The following is a 26580-nucleotide window of genomic DNA, read 5'->3' as shown; positions in this document are numbered from 1 at the left end:
GAGAAGACTAGGGAACATGATAACAGTCTTCAAGTATTTGAAGAATTATAATAGGGAAGAGGAATTGTTTTGATTTGCCCCAGATAGTAACTCTACAAAGTCGGGTTAGAAAATGCACAAAAGCAGAACCAGGACTGATAAAAGGGATATTTTCATTTTAGAATTAGGAAAAAGTAGAATAGACCTCAGAACAAAAAGCACCTAAGCAAACTGTTAGGTGAAGACAAGGGACTAGACGTTTTCTAAATTTGATAAAACTAATTTCTGAAGCCTCTTACAATTCTGAGATTCTATGATAACCTAATCAAATTTATGGTAAAAAATCAAAATTTAAAGGTAAAAAAGATATTGGAAAACCTCTTTAATCAGTTCAGCAAAACACCTTACCTTTTAAAGAATTTCACCAAAAAAACCTACTTTATAATCTTCCTAAATTTCAATATTTCATAATCTTTATAGTAGAGTCAGGGAGGTTCTCATATCTAATATACATTGATCCTAGAACAGTTTACAGAAAGCAATAACTTTCAGTGGACATAAAAGAAGGGAAAATGCTATATATAAATATTGAAGAAACTGATAGTTTGAAAATTATATGGAATTTAATTTCTTCTTTTGCCATCCAGTTACCAAGCAAATATATAATAAATTTCATCTATTCCAAAGTGATTCAGTGGAATTGGCTGAACATTCCAATTTCTTTTACCACATAAAGCTGACTTCAAATTTTCAATATTACAATACAGTATTCATAATATATATATATACATAATGTACACATTACATTAAAGTATAATTAGAATATATACATTATAATTCTAAAACAATAAAATCAGTAAAAAAACCCCACAAATTTTAAATATCACTTGCAAAAATTACTACTATAGTAGCACCACCAAAAGACATAAAAGTATAAGTTTCATGTCCCTTCTGAAAAAACGAATTTCAAACATCAATTAGAAAAAAGTGTTACTCATATTAGATGGCTTGTGTAAAAAAGCATAAAGGAGAACAGAGGCAGGAAACCGTTTTGTCTTTTAATTAATATTCTCCTTAATATAATTTTACTTACATGTATTGTTAACAACAGGAACAAAGATATGCCAAAGAATATGTCAAAGAACAAGCAGTCAACAGAGCCTTATGAAATGGGAAAACTAAAATTTCTAAAACAGAAAAACATATCCTCTAGTTAAGTAGTTGATCTAACTTCAAATGCAAGTCTTATGGTTTGAAGACAGGAGCTCACTTACATAAGTGTCAGTTACCCAAACCCACCTGACTGGAGATGTCCATTGCGGCATGTCAGGTTAGTAGTGTCATTATAGACGTCCATTTGCGACTTGGGAAATTGTAAAACTGGTTGCAGCTTCTCTATGCAACAAACAGAAAGGGGGTAAAAAAAATACAAAATAAACCAAAAAAAACTAGTAAACAAATAAAATGTACATATTAAGATCAAATGGGTTTTAGAGTTAAGATTTTTATGCAGTTATATGACCCAAATAAATTCTAATTAGCAAAAAAAGCATATGCATGGAAAATAACTGTAGAAATCAATAGCTGTAGTGTGTTTATAGGCAAACATGAAAGGTTATTAAATTATAAGCTGAGTATTTGCTTATTATTATTTTTAATAAATATTTGTTCAGCACCTGCTATGGACAAGAAAATGTGTTAAGACACTGTGGATAATACACAGTCTAAGACACAACAATTCTCACTTCTCAGAACCTTCTACCTGGAAAGGTTAAAACATGCTGTAATAAAAAACTCCAAGATTATGTAAGTATGAAACTGTAGATAAAAGTAGAAGAGAATATGTATTAGAGGGATATCACTGTGGGATAGGCTGGCATGTAAATAAAAGTTTTATAAAAAAGGCCTTTGACTTGGGCCTTAGGATTTTAATGAGCAAATAGGTACAGAAAACTAATCCAACAGAGAAAACAGAATTAGGAAAATTACAAAAGTACAGACAAAAAAAGTCAAGTGGAAAGTAAGACTTTTTTAAGTGGGGGTGTCATTCCAGATAACTCATGAAGAAACCAAGACCCTACCTCTTTACATTTATAATCAAGCAAACAAAAATGCAAATTCTGTGGCAAAATCCTTTCTGATGATGCAAAACAGAATCATCACGCTATTGCTTACACAATATACATTATAGCTCTTAAAGACCTTAATGCCACATCTTATTTCATGAATAACTCACTTCTTACTCATCTACACTTTTTTTTTAATGAATAATACAACTTCTATTATTTATTCTCACTTCTGCTGTCCTAGGAAAGCCGAGCCAAGGACCAGCACCCTTGGGTTATTTGTCAGGGTCAGGGGAAAAACATCATTGTGACTGCAGCAGAAAGAGATGTGTTCTAGGTATCTCTACTTCAAACTCAAAATACATTATGGATGAATGAAATAGATGGAAATTAGTACTACAGCAGAGGGCAGAGGTTCTTAATCTAGAGTGTGAATTAACTAATATTCTGACAGATGAACTTCAATTTAATACTTTTCCTTTGTAATGCTTTGCATTTTATCTATTTAAAAAGGCTACTCTAAGGATTCCATAGGTTTTATCAGAACACCAAATGAGTTTATGGGGCAGCTAGGTGGCACAGTGGATAGAGCACCAGTCCTGGAATCAGGAGTCCCTGAGTTCAAATTTGACCTCGAGACACTTAATAATTACCTAGCTGTGTGGCCTTGGGCAAGCCATTTAACCCTATTTGCCTTGCAAAAACCTAAAAAAAATACAAAAAGGTTAAGAATCCCTAATCTACATTATTATTATTAATACTGTATTTCAACTATGGCATAGGGTTTTGAGGATTGAGCAGGAAAAACAAGCTATCATCCTTTGTAACACCATTTTCAACAGAAAATGTGTTGGGATTCCATTACTTATAGACCCTTAAGGAATAAATTTCATTGGCATAAGTATGCCCCCTCCACCAATATAGATCAAAACTCAGAGATGATCATCCAAATGTTGCTGTAGAAGAAAAATTCATCTTCCTTTAAGTCAAATCTGAACTTGGGTTGGTTCTCAGATGAGTGATAAACAAGTCTTTTTATTTGTCCTATACTGAAAGCTTTCCCAGCTTAGTAAAACCTGTCATCACTTGTGTTTCACTGACATAGGTTTTAAGTATTCAGATCATCTAAATCCCAAACAAATGACATAAAATGAACTTTTGAAATGCAAACCACAAACAACTGCTGAAGCATCAAGATGATAGAACATAAAACAAAACTCAAATTTTAATCCATTAAAATTCAACCTACTTTAACTTATACCCTGATTTTTTATAACATCAGTCTGAGACATTATATTATTACAGCTATAGATATTATTTTGATCTGTGACCATAAAATGATTATTATATTCAGTGTGGACCAGCACTCCTAGTAATTCTGGAGGATCAGAGAGACATTTTAACATTTATATCTCAGTAATTTAATATTAATCAGGTAGTTCATATTCAGTATTGACATATAACATAGAGTTCTCAGCTTCCTTCCACCTCTGCAGACAAAACATAGGAAAGTCTGCACATACACAGTGACTCCCCTTAAGCTTTACTTTGCAGGTCAGACAGGCAGGCACCATGGCTGGTTTGTGGTACAGCCTGCACATGCCTCTAAGGTAGGTTGAATAGCAACTACCCTTTTCTCACAAAGCACAAAGGACTGCAGAGCTTTTGTGCTCTAGGCTAGCTGATATAATATACCTTGGAGAAGATTTTGTTAGCTAACAGGTCATCTGATTTTTCTCAATGATAATACTCTTCAGAGACAGGAACTATTTGTGTTGGTAAAACACATGAATTAGAGCAAATAAAACAATTAAAAATGTCACCTTTATCAATTAATGTTAAATTCAAAAAACTGTGCAAAAATATTTAAACAATTAAAAATGAAGGGCAGAAATGAAGTACATTTTTATAATTATTATTAAGAAGTTCTACCTATTCCTAAAATAAATGACAGAGCCTATTTCTGTTTATGTCTACATGAAAACTGTAAAGTCGATTTTGATCTATGGAATTCACAGCCAAAGTGAATCTACTCCAAAAAAGTTCACTGTTAGTCAAGGAAAACAAGCTAAGACACTTTTCTCCCAGAATACAAATGCTCTGCTTTGGAAACTCTTTGGAAACTTTTGAGTTAAAAAAAAATCTATATTGCAAGAATTAATTTTAAAAAAAGTAAAAATAAATTTTACTTGAAACTAAATGAACAAAATTTGTCAAGATAGAAAGTGCTACAATGCAAAAATACCATTTTCAATTAAGAAAATATTTATAAATGAAAGTTTTCTTCAGTTAAACAATGAGCTATTTCCCCTCACCCAAAGAAGTATGGATATGTAAAAAAATCTGTAATAATGGGGAGCCCTAAGAATAATTACAGGATCCATCAATGTAACTAGATGCTGAGCTGTCAGTAAGACTCCAGCTGGTAAGGGAATAAGTGGAAAGACTATTGAGTTTGAAATCAGAAGGACCTGTTTTCAAATTTCACCTCTAACAGACTGTGGGATCACAAGTTAACTGACCACTCTGAATATATTTCTAAACTATAAAATGAAAGTGTTTTATTAGATGAACTCTTAGGTCCTTCTGGCTCTAAACAGATTATCCTTATTGGTAATACATCCTTCAGTGTTGTAATAAGGATCAAATAAAAATAAAGGGTATGGGGTGATGGAATGCCTGGATACCTTACTGTCTACAAAATCCTTTACCTACATTATTTCTTCTTTACAACAATCCCCAAAATGAAGGTAGCAAAAGAATCTTCAATTGAGAAAAACATAATTTAGAGAAATTAAATGACTTACTAAGAGTCCAAAAGCAAGCAAAACTAGATAAAAAAATTAGATCAATTCCATATGTATGTTTTACCATTAATTTAGATAACTATACCAAATTGATCTTCATCTCCTCGTACTATCATTTTGTTCCTTACTCCCTTTCACAATCAAATTCCTAGAAAAGGCTGTCTACTTTCATTGCCTCTACTTTCTTTTCCCTAACATCTATACCCCTTGCAATCTGACTTCCATTCAACTAAACCACTGTCTCTAAAGTTCTCATAATTTCTTCATTACCAAACTCAATAACCTTTTCTTATTTCTTATCCTTTGTCACCTTGTTCCCTTCTAGATACTCCTTGATTTCATGCCACTGATCTTTTGGTTCTCCTTTGCCCTGATTACTTATTCTCAGTCACTTTTGCTAGGTATTCCACAGATATTCTAGATTTTGTCAGCATTTTTTTCAAGTTTTTTTCAGCATTTCTTGATAGGACTGGGTGGTTTTTACTTTTTTTTAATTGATATGGTCTGTTATAGTTTCCCTTATAGTGAATCAACCTTATATTTGTGGTATAAATACAACCTGATTATAATAAACAACTTTAATGTTACTGTAGCATCTTTGCTAATATTTCAGCTAATATTTACATATTCATTAGGAATATTGGTTAATATTTGTCTTTCTTGGCTTTGTCCCTCCCTAATAATTAAGGAATCAAGATCATATTCAAATAATATTTCATTCATTTTGTTTCATTCATTCACTTCTTTTTTCAACAAGTTACATAAATTTTGATTTATTCTTTGAATATTTGATGAAATTCACTTATAAAACTATTTGATCTTGGGTTGGGTTTTTTCCCCTTTGGGAAGGTTAAGATATGATCAATTTCTTTTTCGGATGTTGGGTTGAAGAAACTATTTCTTCTGAATTTAGATTATTTATTTTGTTTGTAAATATTTGTCAATTTAGTCAGTTATCAGCTTTGATGAATTACAACTGAACATTTAAGATTTCATCTTCAATTGTTGTGAATAGTACTTTATCATACAAACTTTTGGTTTACTTCTCCTTTTAAAACTCAGACTATATGGTGATGGAACACTATTGTTCTATTAGAAACCAGGAGGGATGGGAAGTCAGGGAAGCCTGTAAGGATTTCTATGAACTGATGCTGAGCGAGATGAGCAGAACCAGAAGAACAATGTACACCCAAACAGCAACATGGGACTGATGATCAACCTTGATGGATTTGCTCATTGCATCAGGCACAATTTGGGGCTGTCTGCAGTGGAGAATACCATCTGTATCCAGAGAAAGAACTGTGGAGTTTGAACAAAGATCAAAGACTATTATCTTTAATTTTTTAAAAAAACTGCTATCTTAGGTCATTTTGCTATCTCTTATACTTTATTTTTCTTCCTTAGGGATATGATTTCTCTCTCATCACATTCAACTTAAATCAATGGATACCATGGAAACAATGTAAAGACTAACAGACTGCCTTCTGTGGGAGGGCTGGGGGGAGGGAAGGCAGATTAGGGGGAAAAATTACAAAATTCTAAATAAATAAAATCTTTCTTTTATAAAAAAAAAATCAAGGCGGCTAGGTGACGCAGTGGATAAAGCACTGGCCCTGGAGTCAGGAGTACCTGGGTTCAAATCCGGTTTCAGACACTTAATAATTACCTAGCTGTGTGGCCTTGGACAAGCCACTTAACCCCATTTGCCTCGCCAAAAAAAAAAAAACAACCTAAAAAAAAAAATCAGACTATATGATAATCAATCTTAATAGATCAAAAAAGTTCCTATTTCTATTAATTCAATGTTACTGGGTTTTTCTTTCAATCTTATTTCCTTTTTAATTTTTTGAGTCCTCATTTTGACATTTAGCTAAGTCTTTTGAATTCTGCTTTTGCAGTTTTAATGGAATGTTTACTTTATTGATTTTTCTCTCTTTTGTTAATGTGAATGTTTAGAGATATAATTTTTTCCCTTGGAATTGTTTTGGCTGTATCCCATAACCTTTAGTAAGTTGTTTCATTATTTTCTTTGATGAAACTGATTGGAGTTTTTTGATCTATAAATTTATATATAGATTTAGTCTACAATTGCTTTTAATCTTTATTCAAAAGTGGAGTGATAGCATTATGCTATTAAAGAAAATATTTCGATTCTGTACTCTGCCTTATAAGCCCAAGTGAGTCAGTTGGCTGGCACAGTTGATAAGAGTGCTGGGCCTGGAAGATTTAAGTCCTTAAGTTCAAATATGGCTTTAGACACTTACTAGTTGCGTAAACCTATTTATCTCATTTTCCTCATCTGTAAAATGACCTGGAGAAGGAAATGGTAAACCAGTATCTTTACCAAGAAAACCTCAAATGAGATAACAAAGTGAATACAAGTAAAACAACTGAACAAAAAAATTCTCATCTATAAAATGGAAATAATGGCAACCACCCAATAAGGCTATTGTGAGAATCAAATGAGTTAACACATGTAAAGTTCTTTGCAAAATTTAAAGATGCTATTACGTGATAGTAAATACCTTAGGTTTTCTTCTTTTTTTTCAATCTTTAGATTTAGATTTAATATGCCTTGCTCATCTCATAAAATTGTTGCTTTTTGTTACCCTGTTCTAATTTTCAGGGAGTTCAATTCCAAGGTAAGATTGAACATTTTATAGTTTAAGTTATTAATTCTCTTGACCATTCTTTACTCCCTCATTGTCATTTCTTTAAAAATTAAATTTTGTATCTCATTTTGTTGTTGCAGGGATAGCTGTGATTCATTTGGGTGACAAAATCACAGTTTAGACTTTAATCCACAGACTGCACAAAAGTGCAAGCTATAAGCTACTCCAAAAAGTTCATAAGCTAAGTTATTTGAAGAAGCAAAAAGATAGTAAATGTCTGTATGGCTGAGAGCTAAAGGGAAAGATGCTTAAAGGACAGATTGATTAAAAGCTAAGGGAAAGAAGGGCAAAAGTGAAATCCTAATGAGGGAAAACAGTCATATGGGTATTAAGTTTAGGTATTTTAACAAGGTAAAGAGGGTGAGTTTCTAAGAAGGTAGTGGAGTTACCCAAAGAAGATTCAACTGGGAGAAGAGCAAAGAGGATATTCAAGTTAAGAAAAGGGAAAGGAAAAGGAAGTCAGTGAAGACAAGCAAACAGAGAATAAGTAATTAAGAAGAGCAAAGGGGCTGGGGAGAAGGTACTTAGCCTGGACGATGAGTCTGCGGGTGGGCGTTACAGGGGAGTGAGAGGGAGAGCAGGCTATTAATGATAGAACATATTTCTCTTATCAATTCCCCTATTTCAATTTTATTTCTTCTATATTCTCCTGATGTGTTTGTGACTGGGGCATTATTTTCTCTGAAATCTTATTTGGACTTGTGGAGTTTTCTCATCTTCCAGGACACTTTTTTTCAGGCCACAGAACTCCTTCACTGTATGATTTTCTTTTGCTACTCATAACTCTAGAGTCAGTTTTTGGACTGAGGCTTTGTGTATGAATCAAATTCGGCTTACTCCTATTCTCTTCCATGGTATAGACTGGTCCAGCTGCCAGTTCTGGATTTGGTGAGACAGACTAGGTCCCATCTTCTGAAGGAATTCCTGATTTCTGCTGAGTTTCCTTCTGTCTCCTCCTTCTTGCAAAGTTCCAACCCTAACCCTGGCTCTGTCTCTTGCTGTGATCCCCACCTGAGGTAGACTACTGAAAGACCCTTAGTAGTATGCTTCCCAGTACCAATCCTAGTTTTTTCTTTTTTCTGAGCTTTGGGTGTGGGCTGCCTGGGCACTCCAGTGTCTAAGAGTTGCTGGTAGAAGTGGCCAGCTAAAGGTTTCAAGTGTTTGAGCAAATGTGGAAAAATTCACTTGAAAGATCAATCTGATCCAGGTTTATTTAGGTGTTGTGGCTAACAGAAGGTAAGGGAGAGAAACTAGCAGCACCAGCTGCCATGAGAGGAAAAGCAGAAGGAAAGGTATAAGAGCATGCTCCTCAAGATCAGGCTGGCTTCCCAAAGGAAGATGAGCAACTTAACTGAGGAGAGATGAGCTTTTAAAAGGGCAAGAAGATGAGATAATTAATGACAGCAGAAATGAGGTAATGAGGGATATGAAGATGAGGGGTATGGCTCAAAGAGCAAAGATGAGGTAGTTAAGGACATGGAGTTGAGGAGTAGAAGCTCAAAGATTTAATCCTTTCAGGCTAGGGCAGGGATTCAGTGCTTTCTTGATAAGGGCCAGTCTTGTACCTAGGAGCAGGGATTTACAGAATCCTTCTAAGAGAGGGGCAATTTATTAAAAAAATTCATTTACATACTCTCCAGAGCTTGAACAGGATGAGATTCCGTGTTAATATAAAATACATAGTCAGCATAGAGGGAACAAATTAATTTTAGCACATATCTCTCTCTCTCTGATAGTTCCTCTACTACATTCCCTAATTCTTAAGCTGGGTGCTGATTTGCCCTCTGCTCTAGGTCTACACTTATCTCAACTAAGAACTTCCTCAAGACTCTTAACAGTCTTTTTTGTAAAGTCCTGAAATGGATGGAAGACTTATTTTGCTTTTTGGTTTTCCTAATGGTTCTCTAAATCTATTAAAATTATTTTTTTAAAAAGCTTAGCATTGGGGGTAGCTAGGTGGCACAGTGGATAGAGCACAAGCCCTGTGACCCTGGGCAAGTTACTTAGCCCCATTGCTTTAAATAATTAAAAAAAAAAGCTTAGCATGTTCAGCTTTTGGTTAGTGTAAGTGAATTGCTATGTGTCTTAGTATCCTCTCCCACCTGCCAAAAATAAAAACAAAAACCTTAAGGAATTCTAAACAGAATGATTCCTTTTACTTAAAATGACCAAGACTATTATCAAAAACTTCTTTCATCATTTATATTCTTTCATTCTTCATATCTAGATTATTACTTTATCTTGAATTCCTAAGTATTTGCTTTATAAAATAATAATAATAAAAACTCTCAATAATTAAAAATTTTTAAAATATTTATTTAAAATTGGTATATTACTAATGAATGTTATAAAATTAAATCTTAGGACTAACAATCATGATTTGTTCATTGGTATTCTGATAAAAGAAAAGTTTGAATTCTAGAATGCTTCATATTCCAGAATATATTTTATATAAAATATATAAATACTTATTTATATATTTTATTATAATTTCTTTTTTGATCTGGAGGATCTCTGGCAGCTCCTTTCTCTGATACTGAACAGCAGCTAATCTGTTACTTAGAAAGTAGATTCACAGAGTTAACTGACTTTACCGGGATGAAAAGTGACAGGAAGAAAATGAACCCAGGATTTCCAAACTCCAAAAATGACTTAATTTACCATCCCATATGGTTTTTCACAAATCTTTACATATATACATATAAACCTACAGCTTACAGCAATCACTAGGTTCACAGACTGGGAATTATTGGAAACAAAAGGAATGAATCTTATTGTAAAGAGGAAATTCAAAATGTTTAATTTACAACAATATTCAATCCCCAAATCAAATTTCAACAAGAGGAATATTATATAGAACACAGTAGCATTTAAAATTCTCCCCCCCTCAAAAAAAAATCATCTTTTGATCAAGAAGAAATGTGAGAAATAAAGAACTTTTCTCAGGATGAGACTTATCTAAAAAAATGGTTAGGTTACTCTAGCATAACACTTCAAATAAAAGACAGCCTTTTACATAAAAGTTATCCATTTTGCTACTACAAATTGAAATGTATTCTAGCATATCACTGCTATATCTTCCTGTTTTTATAAATTACAGAGCAAATCAGTCACTACTTTAGTCACATTGTATGTTTAATATAACTAATAAAATCAAAGCAGAACAAGAAAAGTAGGTTTATTAGAAGAAGGCTTTGTTACAATATTCTCTGATTAACATGTTTTTGAATAATGATGCAATATCAATCAATATGAATGAAGTATGTACAAAACAAGTATTCTATGGCAGGAGGTAAGGGAGAAACATTGATAAAGGCAAGCAGGTAGTCCTTAAATTATGGAAACATATCTCAACCAGGGTTAACTCCCAATAAAAATACTCATCTCTCTACATGCCCCCCCCCAAACAAATGAGTAAATAGCTAGATAACCTTTCATACAATTTTTCTTTTTTTTTTTAGTGGGGTGGGGAGGTGGGGACAATAGCTATAAGTAATTAAATTTAGAAATGTGAGTTTCTGCATATTTTCAAAATGAGTATCAGTTTTATATCCATATAAAGTAAAATTTTCACAGATATTAATAAGTCCACTCCCCAAAATGTTAACAATACCTAGAAGTTGTAAACGATCCTTGGCCATGACCAAATTAGTCATCATTTTAGCTTGAAGGCGCCTAGCTCTCTCATACTGATCACCTAAGAGAAAGGAAAAAAAAAAAATCAAAGTTCATTAAAATATCTGTTTCTTTACAAAGATACAATCTAGAGTTTTATGCACAACACAAACCCAATTAAAAGTTAAAATGTGCTTTTTGAAGTAACTTTTTAAAAAAAGTTTATCAAAATCAGTAGTAAATATAAGAAAGTTCAGGTACAGTAAAATAATTTAGATTATTTCTTGTAGTTGATTAATGGGACTTGGAATTTTAGGGCATTATTCATTTCTTTTGAAATAAATCTAAAGTTAATTTGTTCAAAATTTTATTCTAAACTATTATCATAAAATATAGTAAACCATAAACTGCACATTTGTTAAGTAGATCCACTAAAAAATCATGCTAATTTGCAACGGGACTTCATTGTTACACGGAACTTCTTTTATTCTTTCCTAACTTGACCCTCTTTTATAATCTTCTGAGCAGTTATTTCAAACTAAGTCTCCTCCAGCAAGGAAACTCATCCCTTACTTTTCTAAGAAAAGTTTATCTTTTGTGTACTTCAAGTATTATTCCTTCTATTTCATCTCCTATTATTTACCCCTTTGCTTCTAGATGTGACAAACAAGTAGTTCTGCTCTTTGTCAAGGTCAACCCAAACCTATTTGGATCCTTTATGCTATGCCTCCCATAGTCTTTAGGAATTTGTCCCTTCCAGCATTTCTCTTTTAAATTTTTTTTTTAATTTAAGGCAATGGGATTAAGTGAATTGCCCGAAAGTCACACAGCTAGGCAATTATGCAGTGTCTGAGGCTGCATTTGAACTTGGGTCCTCTTGACTCCAGGACAGGTGCTCTATCCACTGCGCCACCTAGCTGCCCCTCTAGAATTTTTCTTGCTCTGATCTTCATTCCCCTTATTCACCAGCTCCTTCTGCCTTTGAATCTTTTTCTGTCTCTTTTGGTCTATTCATCTCTTTCTTTTTCACTCCTAGGAAAAATAGATATTATGTCATTGCCTATACTTCTTCACTTCCCACTAACTTCTCAACTTTTTGCAATCTGGCTTTCAATCTCACCACTCAAATTAAACTGCTCTCTTCAAGATCATAAAAATCTCTCAACTGCTAAATCTTTTAGTTCTCAATGTTTCTGACTTCTCTGCAATTTCAAACACAGCTGAACATCACCTCCCTTTCATGGATACATTTCTTCACTCATACTATGCAGGAAATAAAGGACATGTTCAAATCCCAGAGCTTCTGAAATCTATTCCAAAGTCAGACAAAAATTACTCTAAGATTTTAGATAATCCTATTCCTTCTTTTGTTTTATATAATTAATTGTAGAGGAATCTATATTAAAGTTTTGGTTTCTAACTTTAACAAGGGAAAAAACATGAAGGGAAAAAATCTTGTAAATAAGCATAATGTTAGAAAGATATGTACATCAAGTCACAATAATACCTTACCTTGTCCTGAGACTACAACAGCTATTCCTTTCTCTAGCTCTTCAATTCCTTTCTTATACCATTCCACCGCTTGATCCTTTTGTCCTGCTATAAAATGGAAATATTTAATATTTATTTACTGAGAACCAATAGTACACTATAGACTATATTATCAGAGAAAAATTTAATACAAATGTTTAATTAAATAAAAATGATTCAAAATAATGCATTACCTGAAAATTCAAACAAATTTATTACAAATAAACTACCTTCACATCTTCAAAAAAAGTAGAAAAGGCAATTGGGGGGGGCTAACTTACTAGTCTCAGTTTCATTATGTCAAAGATTATAGCATAAGAACTTCTATGAGATAATTCAAGAATTGAGACACTATACTCTACAATGAATATTGATCAAATCAGAAGCCATGGGTTTTAAGCTGTGGCTTTATCACTTACTAAGTATGGGGCTATGGGCAAGTCACAACTTCATTCAAGCTGAAGTTCTCCCATCTACTGAGAGACAGTATTTCTTCCACTAAATTATTCCTGACAGGGTTGTCATGAGGAAATGGATTTTAAGTAGAAAAGCATTATGAAAGATATTGTTATTATATTTTTCATTATTAGTATTTCTTAAATCTTGTTATTTAATATTAGTACTCTCAACCTCCATGACAGAGGATTAGGCACAAAGAAGTTTTTTTGAGTAGAAAAGCAGTACCAAAGAACTAGGGATAGGGCTACCACAGGAGTAGGGAAGACGGTGGCTAATAATAACAATATCATCAATAATAACAAAGCTACACTAATCAACTATCAGCTCTGAACTGGAGGAGTGACCATTGCTACTGCCAATTCATGCTTGGATTAAATGGAAGCAGGGACATAGCAGAGGGAATTATCAAGCAATGTGTACCTGCAAACACAGTGTACTTGCAGCTTAAACTCTTCCATCCTAGCGCTGAAAAGTTTCACTGCTATTTCAGATTACTGCAGGTACTATATAGGTTGAAAGCTAATACAATAGAACAAAAGCATGTCAATTTGCAATCTATGATACTTCAATCTGCAGTCTTTCTATTTTTTTTTTAGGAAAAATCTCAGAAATCTCTAGTGTAGAATCTCAAAGTTGGAAAGGTTTTTCAATATAATATAATGTGAAAAAACCCTATAATTGATAAATGGTCATTTCATGTTTTGCCAAGGAAACCCACTAAATATTTTAGGATTTAACTTTGAGCCACATGACAAAAATCCAATCCAACCAAACATTTATTATACACCTGCTATAAGGTAAGTGCTAAGCAAATTAAAAAAAAAAGAAAGAAAAAATTTTTCAACAGTCCTTACTTCAAGGAAGTTACTATATCTAAGTCATTAATAAAATTTGTCCTTCATTTTCAGAGATAACCAAGACATCAGGGAGGTGATGCCATGACAAGCCCAAGAATTGAATCTGAGTGAGAGGTGCTGCTATGCAAAGTCATCAACCTCACTCAGGTTCTGGGTCCAGTGGCCAGATTTGGATCAGGGCAACTGGAGATGCCTCTGGATAAGGAAATCAGGATTAAGTGACTTGCCCAAGGTCACAGAGCTAGTTCAGTGGCAAGCGTCTGAGGTTGGATTAGAATACCTGTCCTGATTCCAAGTCCAGTGTTCTATCCACTGCGTCTCCTGGTTGCCCCAACAACAACTTCCACAAGAGGATAAAGTTGTATCTTCTCTCCATAGGAGAAACTCAATCATTCAACATTTATTAAACAACTACTATAAGCCAAGTACTGTGCTAGATGCTGAAGGCATAAATACAAAGAAATCTCACAGGACTAAATAACTGTTTATTTTACAATTTAGTAAGGATATTACTTCTTAAATTTGTGCTTCAGAATCCCAAATTTCCAGCATAAAACCTCTGGAAGTAAAAATTACTACACCAGGCAGACTAATGATTATACTATTACTATAGTTAAGACAGAAAAGTAATTAGGTTTCATTTTGACAAACTTTCATTATTTGAATTTTAAAACCTTATAAATAATACCTAGATGAATTCAGCTTAAATTGAGTGTTTAATTCCCAGAATGTATACTAAGTGTGATATTTGTCACTTCCACTTTGAAAAGTAGGATAGAGAATGAATGTGATTAATGGAAGCTTATTGTTGTTGTTTTAAATTTAAGTAAAAGCACCAAGTTGATTTAAATGGAGAAATTATAAACAATAAAATTCACTAAATATTAAATTTATCTTAAGTTTATTAACATAATTTACCAAGAAAAACTCTGACCCATCTCAGAAATATTAATATTATATAAACTTGAAAAACCAAATGCAACTCTAAATGTAATGGATTTTATTTTCAAGACCTAGATATTTTTATGTAATAAAATCACATCTTAAGCATCTATACCATGATACATCAAATTTCAGGTTTGTCTACTACTATTAGGCTCTATACAAAACCTGTCTAGAAATGTTCTTGATTATCTTGATTACAAGCAGTATCAACTGTATTATAGTAAATTTTTTCCTACTTTTTATGTTCCCAGAATTCAATGATACAGTCATTACCAAAACTGTAGATATCATTCCATATGATCTAAGGAAGCAACAAGATCTACAATATCAAATTATCACCTAGGTTACTTAAACTTTATTTCTGATCCTGCTCTTGACTCTATACTTTAGTATGTTTATATTGCACTTCATATAAGCCATCATTTTTCCAGATTTGTTCAATAACTAGGTAAAATTCCTATATAAAATCCCTACATAAGGGAGACATATTGTATTACACACATAGTAAAAACACATATTTTCCATGAGAGGAAGCCTAGTATAAGTGATAATGGAGTTACAAAGTCTTGTTTTCAAATATTGCCTCTGAGATATATTGCTAGTGTAATCTTGGACAAGTAACAAAGTTGTCTAGCCTGTTTTCTTAAGACTTGAAACAAATATACACATAGAATATGAATGTGCAAGTATATATGCATATATTATACATCTCAAAGTTGACTATCAGAAAGAATACAAAATGAACATTCACTGTTCAAATGATCAACTCTGTGTCTTAAAGCATTCATAAAAACAAAATCCTAGTCTGGCCCTCTTCATACTGCTAAAAGATTTTTAATTACAGGCACTAAAAGTGTGAGCCAATTCAACTAATCTGATAAAGCTTGCACGGATCCCAGAATATATGAAGGACAGCTCTTAGTTCCTAAGGTAAGAACTCCAGTAGAAAATTAAAATTCTCCCCCAAAAAATCGTGGTTGTCTATTCATCTGGTTCTCAGTTACATATAGATCTGTTGATAGTTTGTCCTTCATTCTCTAAAAAATCATAATATCAGGAAGATGATGACATGAATATGGATTGGATCTGAGTGAGGAGGATGCTGTGCTAAGTACCAGTCTTGTTTCCTCCTCTGGAATCATCTGGATTCAATGACCAGAGTACAAATATAAATCAGGACAACTGGAGGTAGCCCTGGATGTGAAGTAATCAGAGCTAAGTGATTTGTTCACGATCACACAGCTAGCAAATCTCTGAGGTCATACCTGAATTCAGGTATTCCTGAACCAATACTCTACCAATTATAACAATCTACTGTATTTCCCAGAAAATAAGACCTGGTCTTATATAAAATTTTTTTTTTTTGCACCAAATGATGTATAAGGGTTTATTTTCAGGGAATATCAGGAGATAGGCTGTCACTCCTGCAGGAATCATTATTTGATCTATTCTCCTCTCTGCAAGGAAGGTTCTTCATGAATCCCAGACTAGCAAACCTCTCTGGCCACCTCGCAAAACAAGTGGCAGTAGCATTAAATCAACCCATTTCCTTAAAATTGCTTGTGTGCACCAGGGCTTTTTCTGTTTCAAGAACATAAAATGTCTTAAACATGTTCAATCTTCTCTTTCTTTCCCTTAGTAATGAATAAAGGTGGGGATTTCTTTCCATCTAGCCATTATCAAAGTGTGAACATATTATTCGCATATTACGTCTGTACACTGATTGGTCATTTGGCAATAAGTTTCAAGTTCATCTGTTTACATAGGAATTTATCTCTTGTCCAAAGAAGCCTACTAGGTTATTTACAAATAATTATAATTTAAGTCATCATTTATTTTAAGTACTAATGTCAATAATATTATTTAATATACATTTAATTATATATTAATATTATTATTTTGTAATTCAATATGTCTGTCACGCGTTGCAGTTCTGGCTAACAATCTTATCTGGGACTTATTTTGGGGGTAGGGCTTATATTACAAGCATCCTGAAAAAAATCATGCTAGAGTTTATTATCGGTGTAACTCTGTATAGCCTGCCCTGAAGCAGATCAGTGGTTGAGGGGATAGAACACTGGGTCTGGAGTCAGGGGGATCACGGTTCAAATATGACCTTTGCCCTCAAACACTCACTAGTTATGTAACCCCAGACAAATCAATTAAATTCTGTTTGTCTTAATCCACTAGAAAGAGCAAATCATTGCAATATCTTTGACAAGAAAACCCTACATGGGAATAATGAAGAGTCAGATGTGACTGAATGACTGAATAAAAACAAGCTATTGCTCTGAGACTTATTGTCAGGTCTGTATGTTTAGGAAATATTTAACTTCTATGAGAATCACTAAGCTAAGAATTATGAAAGGATATTAATTACCAAAGCAAACAGTTTCTTGTCTTTAATTAAAGACATTAATTAAACTGAAAAGATAAAACTGAAAAGAATAAGAAAAGGGCAACTGATAATCTAAACAATCTGAGAATCTGAAGAAGCAAGAGATTAGAAGTTCTGAAATTCTTAAATCTCCTGTCTAAGCTAATAACTATACAATATTATAAGGCCTATGTGGCTAGAGGATTGAGTAAAACATTTCTGGATCAAATGAATAAGGATTATAAAAATATACTCATATATTGTATTTAAAAGTTTTATGTTTATATTTCTCCAAGGAATTTGAGGCTAAAGTAGATTATAATTTTATTAAAGAAAATCTGATGGGGCAACTCTAATCCCTCACAAAAAATTAATTGAACAGGAAAAAAAGTATGGTTTTTGGATATAGCTAACATCTTAGAAACCCCTCAAAAAGAAAACCTCCTTACTACTAATGGATTAAGTCCCTCATCACAATAGTACACTGGAACAAAACCTAAATCTCAACAAACCCAAAGACAAAAATCTGAGATAATTTTTAAGAAATAGAAATCAACACTATATCACTTTTTAAAGACTTTGTACCACTTTTAAATGAAAATAATAAAATTAGTAAAAAATAAAAACTGGGAGTAGCAGATGGTGAAGTGGTTAGAGCACTAGTCCTGAAGTCCAGAAGACAGGAGTTCAAATTAGACCTGAGACATTTGACATTTACTAGCTGTGTGACCTGGGCAAATTACTTAATACTGATTTCCTTGTCAAAAAAATTCATTAAATAAAAATCTGATAAAAATTTCCAAAACAGTGATGATTTATGTCAACTCTAAATAACTTATTCAGCTATAGAATCCTCAAATTAGGGTTATTATCCTTTCTATTTTCAGAAATCAAAGTGTATTCAAAAATTTCTTTTTTAAAATGTGTGAATAAAACATGATGAATTAGTTAAGAGCTATTCATGGAGAAGTAGTACAAATACCAGTGAAACCTCAAAAACATAATAAGTAATTTAAAAAACACTTTTAAAAATGGTAGCAGTGTGAATGTATCAGTTCTACTAGTTCTGCCTCCAGTTTCTCATATAGGGTTTTTTCTTTAATTGTGAATTCTGGCCAACCAACTTCTTCCAGAGTAAAGACTATAGAATAGAAAAAAATTATTTCCAGAAGACTTGGAAAAAACCTTCAGTAGCTATCTAGTAACTATGATATATAAGAAAAATTCAAGGCCACAGGTTAATTTCACTACTTCATACTTCACATTTTCTGTTCATTTCAGAGCTAACTGGCCATTCTCTGATTTGTCCTTTCTCTAACATCCAGAAATATGTTCTATACCATCTCCTCTGCCCAATAGGATCTCTCATCATATTTCTGACTGCTGAACACCTTGTAGCCTTCCCTGACTTCCTTTCTCCCACTCAGCTGCCTGTGAAGTCAGAGCACCTGCATTGTGAATGTTGGTGCTGCCACTCATTGGGTAATACTGTACAAGTCACCTCCCTCATGTGAAAAATTTATGAGCTCAGAGTAAATGGCACCTACAAGTCTTCCATTCTCTAAATCAGGGTTGTCCAAAATGCAACCCACAGTACAAATTTATGTGGACTGCCTATGGGTTTATTAAATGCTTTAGTAAATGAAGCTGATCTACTACAGAATAGCAATGGCAAATCAAAAAATCATGTCTATTATTTCAATAAAAACTTTAAAAAGGTTGGACAGCCCTGCTTTAAATTATATAATCCTTGATCCTTCTCTGCTCCAATCTCTCATAACAGTCTGCTGTTACTTAAGCACTTTATTATAATCTAACATATTATCATCTATCATGATGCTCCGATGTTGTGTTATGCCTCTAAAATCACAAAAGACCCAAAGAAAGGGTGAAGATGTATGAAATAGGTAATTGAGTGAGGGTTTATAAAAACATGAACAAGAAGCTCATACAAGGAATGTCCCATAATAGTTGTGAGTTGGATCAATTTGTGTGTGTGTGAAACACACAAATGACACTGTGCATCCACTGAAAAATTGTAATTATGTACATGTCTCATCCCCTTACCTACCCAACAGATTGAAAATGCTTTCAAGTTTTTTTCTCATTTTTCACATTTGTAGTCCCAAATAGTATTCAACATAATGGGGTTACAAAAAGCACAATTCATTCAACAGTCCAGTTTTTAGACATATGAATTAAACAAATCATTTAATTTTTCTGAGAATCATTTCCAAAATGATGATGTCTGTCCTTCATTCTTGAAGAAGGCCATAACATCAGAGCTTCTCAGAAAAGATCCTGACAAGAAAATGAACTGGATTTGAGTGAGGGGGGTATTTAAGTCACCAACCTCACTTTCTCCTCCAGAACCATCTAGGTCCAGAGGCCAAATATGTATCAGGAAGCCTGGAAATGGCCCTGGATGTGAAGTAATCAGGGTTAAGTGACAGTAGTGGATAATCAAGCATGGGTCCTGGAGTTCAAATCTTATCTCAGACACTTTACACTTACTAGCTGTGAGATATTGAGTAAGTCCTTATCTATAAAATTTAAATAACAGCACTGCCTATCTCATTAGACCATGTTAAGGTTCAAATTAGTGACCTTGAAAAGACCCTTTTTAAACCATGAAAGCACAAATAGGTTATTACTAATAAATATTTGATGAATAGAAATTGAGTTTGGAACTTCAGGGGGGAAAAAGTCTATCAACTATTCTCTAAATTCCATTTTTTGTCAAGGCACTTTTTTGGCTGATTCCAAAACTGCACCAATATCTTTTACAACCAAAGTAGAAAATTCTAAGCAAAACTTAACATACTCCAAGGACCAAGTCAAAATGTAGCTTTTTAGGAGAGGATGCTAATATGAAGGTGTCAGCAATCCAAACATTGGAAAACATAGTTTAAGATTATGAAAGCTAAGCAGCTAATGGCTTATAGTTTATTCAGAAAACTCACATCTATATATGTCATGAATAGTGAAATGAAAATGAAATATATTGATAGAAAACAACTACTTATAAGCACAGATTTTAAAATCAGCTTACTAGGGCAGCTAGGTGGCGCAGTGGATAGAGCACGGGCCCTGGAATCAGGAGTACCTGAGTTCAAATCTAGCCTCAGACACTTAAATAATTACCATGCTGTGTGGCCTTGGGCAACCCACTTAACCCCATTGCCTTGCAAAAAACAAAAAAATAAATAAAATAAATAAAATCAACTTACTTGGTCAGAATAAAAGTCAAAATTAACATAAAATTAATACAAAAAGATAAGACACTAAATGCAATGAAAAGAGTCTCTAAACTGACCTACTTAATTAAATAAGCCATTGACTCTTAGAAACTGGAAATAGGTAAAATATACTGGCTCTGAGTATCATTATTTTTTTTTAGGGTTATTTTTTTTGCAAGGCAAATGGGGTTAAGTGGCTTGCCCAAGGCCACACAGCTAGGTAATTATCAAGTGTCTGAGACAGGATCTGAACTCCTGACTCCAGGGCCAGTGCTCTATCCACTGTGCCACCTAGCTGCCCCTGAGTATCATTATTTCTTAAAGAACTTTAAATAATATGAGATAGCATCACAACAAGGAGTGCAAAAGAGTCCAGAAACAGTCTCAGCCAGTTTATTTTGATTAGGAAAGAGATGGGATAGTCATAGCCATACTAGTTTTAGGGTATATAAATGCATTTCCAAAATACAGAAGGCAGAAGAGATTATGAGATCATTATATTAGATCATCTTTCTAAAGGAAAGATCATCACATGATTCAGAAAGGTCCTCCCAAAGAGATACAAATACAGAGGCAGAATGTGTTGAACCTAAAACTGAAATGATTCTTGTCCATCTATGCCGTTTTCATAGGGAACCATCTGCATGTAGGATCTGGTGACAGAGAGATACAGGAGCAAGATAGAGCTTCAATGAGAGAAAAAGGATTCAGAGACTCAACAAGAAAAAAAGTCTTTTTCTTTTCTTTTTTTAAAAAGTCTTTTAAAAGAAAAAAATGCAAGCTATAAAAAACAAAAAAGTGAAAATTTGCCCTCAATTATTAACAAGCTAAATGAAAGTTAAAATAATTTTGAGATATGTAAAGATAACAAAAGGGGAAAATGTCAATTGTTGGAAGAATTACAAGGAAAAGAAATACAGTGAAGCATTGTTTCTAAAACTGAATTGTTTCAACCATTCTGGAAAACAATTTGGAACTATGCCCCAAAAGTCACTAAACTATTCCTACCTTTTGCCCCAGCAATACTAATATTAGGCATAAACTTCAAAGACAGAGGATAAGATGGTATACATTCAAAAATATTTATAGCTGTACTTTTCATTCTAGTGAAAAAAAAAAGGGAAACAAAGTGGATGCTCACCAATTAAGATATGGCTGAACCAACTACAGCATTATCAAAAAAAGAAATAAGGAATATGCAGATTCAAGGAAAGAGGTGCTGAAATGAAGTAGAGCATATTAAGATGTATACAAGAATGTGAAGGAAAATATCTCTGAAAGACTCCAGACAATTATCTATACAATAATCTTCAGGATGCTGATAATTAATCCCTACCAACTGATGTATTAAAGATTTAGAAAGAATATATTAGATATAGGTAAAGTGTTGATTTATCTTTGCTTGACTATACTTATTGGTATTCTAGTAAGAAGTTTGGGGGGGGGTCCTAAATAATAATAAGAATGCCCCACACTACCACCACCAAAAAAAGAAAGATGAGTATCAGTGGAACATTTAAAAATACAGATAAGAGAATTAAGAAAGTTCAGATAAGCAAGACAGTTTTGTTATGAGGGCAGCTTATTACAAGGATAGTTTGTGTTAAATCTAACATGCAATCAAAATAAAATTTCCTAACAATTCAGTTCCATCTGCAATCCTCTATTCCATTCTTCATTGAAAAGTTGAAATGTTTTCGTTTCTTATTTAGGAAAAAATGGGAGAAGAGAGAAAAATCTGGAAGATCTGGAATAAGGCCCCACAGGGAAAGTGCTACCCTTCAATGGTACTCTTCAGTCAACTACTGGTTATTTCTTCACAAGAGGTGTCACTATTACAGTAGAAGTATTTATATCTCACATTTGAAAAATGTTATATATGGCTCCTGTTTAGGAACTAGATTACTGAGCATACTCCAGGTATCTATTGTTCCAGATCTTTGTACTACAATTTTTGGAGGCTAAATATACTCCAATTTGGGATTAGAAACCTTTTTTATTACATCAACATGTGGTGGCTACAACATATACTCAGTTTTTTATCACCACAAAAATTCTGTGGTCCTTTCTATGCTTGCTACAATCATTTAGGGACTATATTTGAACATCTGAACTAATGATAAAAGTCTTCTACTTAAGTGTCAAACATCTGATGCATCCTACTGTGTTCCCAAGTGTGATCAAAACCAAGCTAAAATGCAATTCCTATCTGATTTTAATTTGCTGATGTATATATAAATGTCTAGTTTTCTAAGTCAGTAACTTGCAGGGATCCTAATTTAAGGTTTAATGGTCACTGTCCAACTCAAATAGATATGGATCTCTATACAGTTCCAATACTGATTTAGAAAAGCACAAATTAGTAATAAAACCTTATATTCTAAACTCCTTTCTCCTTCTCAGCTCTAGTCCTATATGAAAAATTTTACCTTCCCAAGGTAAAAATCCTATATAAATACCCTTGACTCCATTCCCTCCAGAAACTGCCCTTGGATCACCTCCCCCCTTTTCTTTCATCTTCAATACCTCTTCATTTACTAGATCTTTAACTACATGGTGCTCCAGGTCCCACATTCTTTAAAGAATCTTCCTTGGGGCAGCTAGGTGGTGCAGTGGATAAAGCACCGGCCCTGGAGTCAGGAGTACCTGGGTTCAAATCCGGTCTCAGACACTTAATAATTACCTAGCTGTGTGGCCTTGGGCAAGCCACTTAACCCCATTTGCCCTGCAAAAACCTTAAAAAAAAAAAAAAAGAATCTTCTTTCGATCCTGCCATAAATCTTGGAACTTACAGTATCTTTTCTCAAATCCTGCTCATTTCTCAACCTCTTGCATTGAGTTTTCCAACCACACCTCTCCACTGAATCTTATTCTAAGGTTGAGACAGTTATCTTAACTGCCAAATCTGGTCATCTTTTTTCAATCCTCAAACTATCTATTGTTTTAATAGCTATCATTTATACAGTGCTTTAAGGTTGCAAAGCACTTTGCAAATATTTTACAACTATCATCTCATTTGATCCTAACAACCACCCTGTGATGTAGGTGCTATTAGTATCCACAATTTTATAGATGAGGAATCAGAGATTCAATGATTTGACCAGGGTCATAAAGCAAGTATGGAAGGCCACATTTGAACTCAGGTCTTACTGACTCATGTCCAATGTTCATCCACTGTGCCAACTAGCTGCTCCTACTTTCTCTGTAATCTCTGAAACTCACCACCACCACCCTTCTTCCTGGTTCTTCTTAGATATGTAAAGTCATTCCTACAAATCCTCATTTTCTCCATCAATAGCTATATCAGAACTCCTAATCCCTAACTATATCTCCTCCAAGGATGTATGCTGTATACTGGGTCCTATTTTTGGTAAACATTCTTTCTTGAAGATCTGGTCAGCTTCCATGGGTTCAACGATGATTTTTAGGCAACTATATTATATCCTAGAGATTGTAACACAATTTTAAAGGTCACCTCCATGCCATGGAGCCTCCTATCATCCCTACCTCTTCCCCAAATAAACTTCTGAATCGATCCATAGAATCATCTTAGGTTCTGATAGGTGAACTTTCACTTTATCTTGATAAAACATGTATCTTGCCAATCTTTCCCAGCATTCTGCACTCACCAAGCTCCAAACAACCTTGGACTCTATAATCAACCTGAACCATGGAAGATGAATTTTGACTTATTCTCCACCCATTTCCTGGCTCCTTTCCCACTTCTTCCTTCTCAATTCTCTCACCCTGCCATCTCTTTTATAATGATCAATCAATATATTACTATTTATTAAGTACCTGAATGTCCAGCATTGGCTAAGCACAAAGATTACAAAAAGAGGCAAAAGATAGTCCCTGCAACTCAAGGAGTTTACGATCTAAAGGAAAAAAAAACAACATATAAATATATACAAGGCTGTATAAGAATAAATAAGAAATAATTAACAGAGGGGAAAACATTGGAATAAAGGGATTAGGACAGGTTTCCTGTTAGAAGGCAGTATTTTAGAAGGGAGGTCAGTAGTTGGAACAGAGAAAAGAGAGTGTTCCAGGCCAGGAAAAATACTTATAGCTAAGACATGGAGTGTATTGTTCTGAAATGGGGTCGGGGGATAAGATATAAGAAGCCTGGAGTACAGATTATAAAGAGTTCTGAATGCCACAGAGATCATTTTATATTTGATCCTGGAGGTAATAGGGGGTCAATGGAGTATTGAGTAGGGGAGTTACATGGTCTGACATTGTAGTGGCTGATTGGACTATGGAATGGAGTGGGGAGAGACTTGAGGTAGCCCGATTCACCTGCAAGCCACTGCAAGGATCCAGGCATAAGGTGCATGAGAGTGGTAGCAGTGTCAAAGGACAGAAGGGATACTGTAGAGGTGAAATCCACAGGCTTTGGCATCATTAGAGGTTTGGGGACAGGGCAGGGAGAAGAGATAGTGAGGGGTCAACAATGATGCCTCAAGTCTGAAGGACTGGGGGATGTTGTTCCTTCTACAATAAAAAGAAAAGTAAGAGTCAGTAGTTTAGGGGGAAAGAGGAGTTTTTTGGATATACTGTATATCCAGTTTGAGATGACTGAAAGGCAGTTGGAGATATGAGACAGGAAATCAGCAGACAAGATAGGTAGATCTGAGAACATCAACATAGAGATAGTAGTTAAATCCATGAGAGCAGAGGAAAACACCAATTAAAGTAGCATAGAAGAAAAGAAGAGGACCTGGACCCTGGCAGGCATCGAGGGTATACAGGACGAGATTCTAGCAAAGGAAATTGAGAGAACCATTAGAGAGGTAGGAAAAGAACCAAGAGAATGGAATCCCCAAAAACTACAAAGAGAATATCAAGAAAGAGAGAGTGGTAACAATGTCAAGGCTGAAAAAGAAGTCATTAAGAATAAGGAGAGATGCCTGACCAATTAAAATTTCAAAAAATTACTTTAATGAGTTAGAAAAAGTTACAAGTAAATTTATACGGAGAAATAAAAATTTCCATGGATTCAATGAAAAAAAATGCAAAAGAAGGTGGCTTAGCCTTACCAGATCAAAAAATTATATTATAAAGCATCAGTCATAAAACCTGTCTGGTATTGGTTAAGAAATAGAGTGGTGGATCACTTGAATAGACTAGGTGTAATAGCAGGAATTGATTGTAGTAATCTGCTGTTTGACAAACCCAAAGAGTCCAGCTATTAGGAGAAAAACTTGCTCTTCAATAAAAACTGTTTGGAAAATTGGAAGTTAGTATGGAAGAAACTTAGATTAGACCAACACCTCATACCCTATACCAAGATAAGATCAAAATGGATACAGGATTTAGACATTAAAAACAACATTATAAGCAAACTAGAAGATCAAGGCGTAGTTTACCTGTCAGATCTATGGAAAGGGAAGCAGTTTATGACCAAGGAAGAAATGGAGAACATCATTAAAAACAAACTAGATAATTTTGATTACATTAAATTAAAAAGCTTTTGCACAGACAAAACCACCGTATCCAAGATCAAAAGAAATGTAACAAATTGGGAAACAATTTTTGCAACTAGTATTTCTGAATATGGATCATTTCTAAAATATACAGAGAACTGAGTCAAATTTTCAAAAAAAACAAGTCATTCCCCAATTGACAAATAATCAAAGGATATATACAAAGGCAATTTACAACTTAGGAAATCAAAGCAATCCATAGTCATATGAAAAATTCCTCCAAATAATTCCTTATTAGAGAAATGCAAATTAAAGCATCTGAGATATCACCTGACACCTCTCAGACTGGCCAATATGACCAGAAAGGGCAATGATCAATGTTGGAAGGAATGCGGGAAATCAGGGACACTAATACATTGTTGGTAGACCTGTGAACTCATCCAATTCTGGAGAGCAATTTGGAATTATGCACAAAGGGCAACAAAAATGTGCATATCCTTTGATCCGGCAATACCACTACTGGGTCTATACCCTGAAGAGATTATGGAAAAGGGTAAAAACATCACTTGTACATCACTTTGCCACCCTGTTTGTGGTGGCAAAAA

General features: G+C 33.9%; 1 protein-coding gene across 3 annotated transcripts in view; it reads right to left on the bottom strand.

The window, feature by feature from the left end:
* Positions 1–26580, bottom strand: part of SPAST (spastin) — a 90811-nt gene that overhangs the window by 55463 nt on the left and 8768 nt on the right. For 2 of the 3 annotated variants that reach the window (XR_012473421.1, XM_074209672.1), the window contains exons 2-4: positions 12652–12738; positions 11138–11221; positions 1279–1374 (exon numbers count right to left, since the gene is read on the bottom strand). Coding sequence is in view for 2 of the 3 variants with exons in the window: in XM_074209672.1 (XP_074065773.1) it covers positions 1279–1374; positions 11138–11221; positions 12652–12738 (267 nt within the window). In the remaining variant the exon portion in view is untranslated. The remainder of the gene's footprint in view (positions 1–1278; positions 1375–11137; positions 11222–12651; positions 12739–26580) is intronic. The other variant, XM_074209673.1, reaches the window with a different exon arrangement.

The sequence above is a fragment of the Macrotis lagotis genome, chromosome 1 (genome assembly GCF_037893015.1).
Source record: "Macrotis lagotis isolate mMagLag1 chromosome 1, bilby.v1.9.chrom.fasta, whole genome shotgun sequence".
NCBI lineage: Eukaryota > Metazoa > Chordata > Mammalia > Peramelemorphia > Peramelidae > Macrotis > Macrotis lagotis.
Note: the sequence above shows the minus strand (reverse complement) of the source record. Positions and strands in the feature narration are given on the sequence as shown.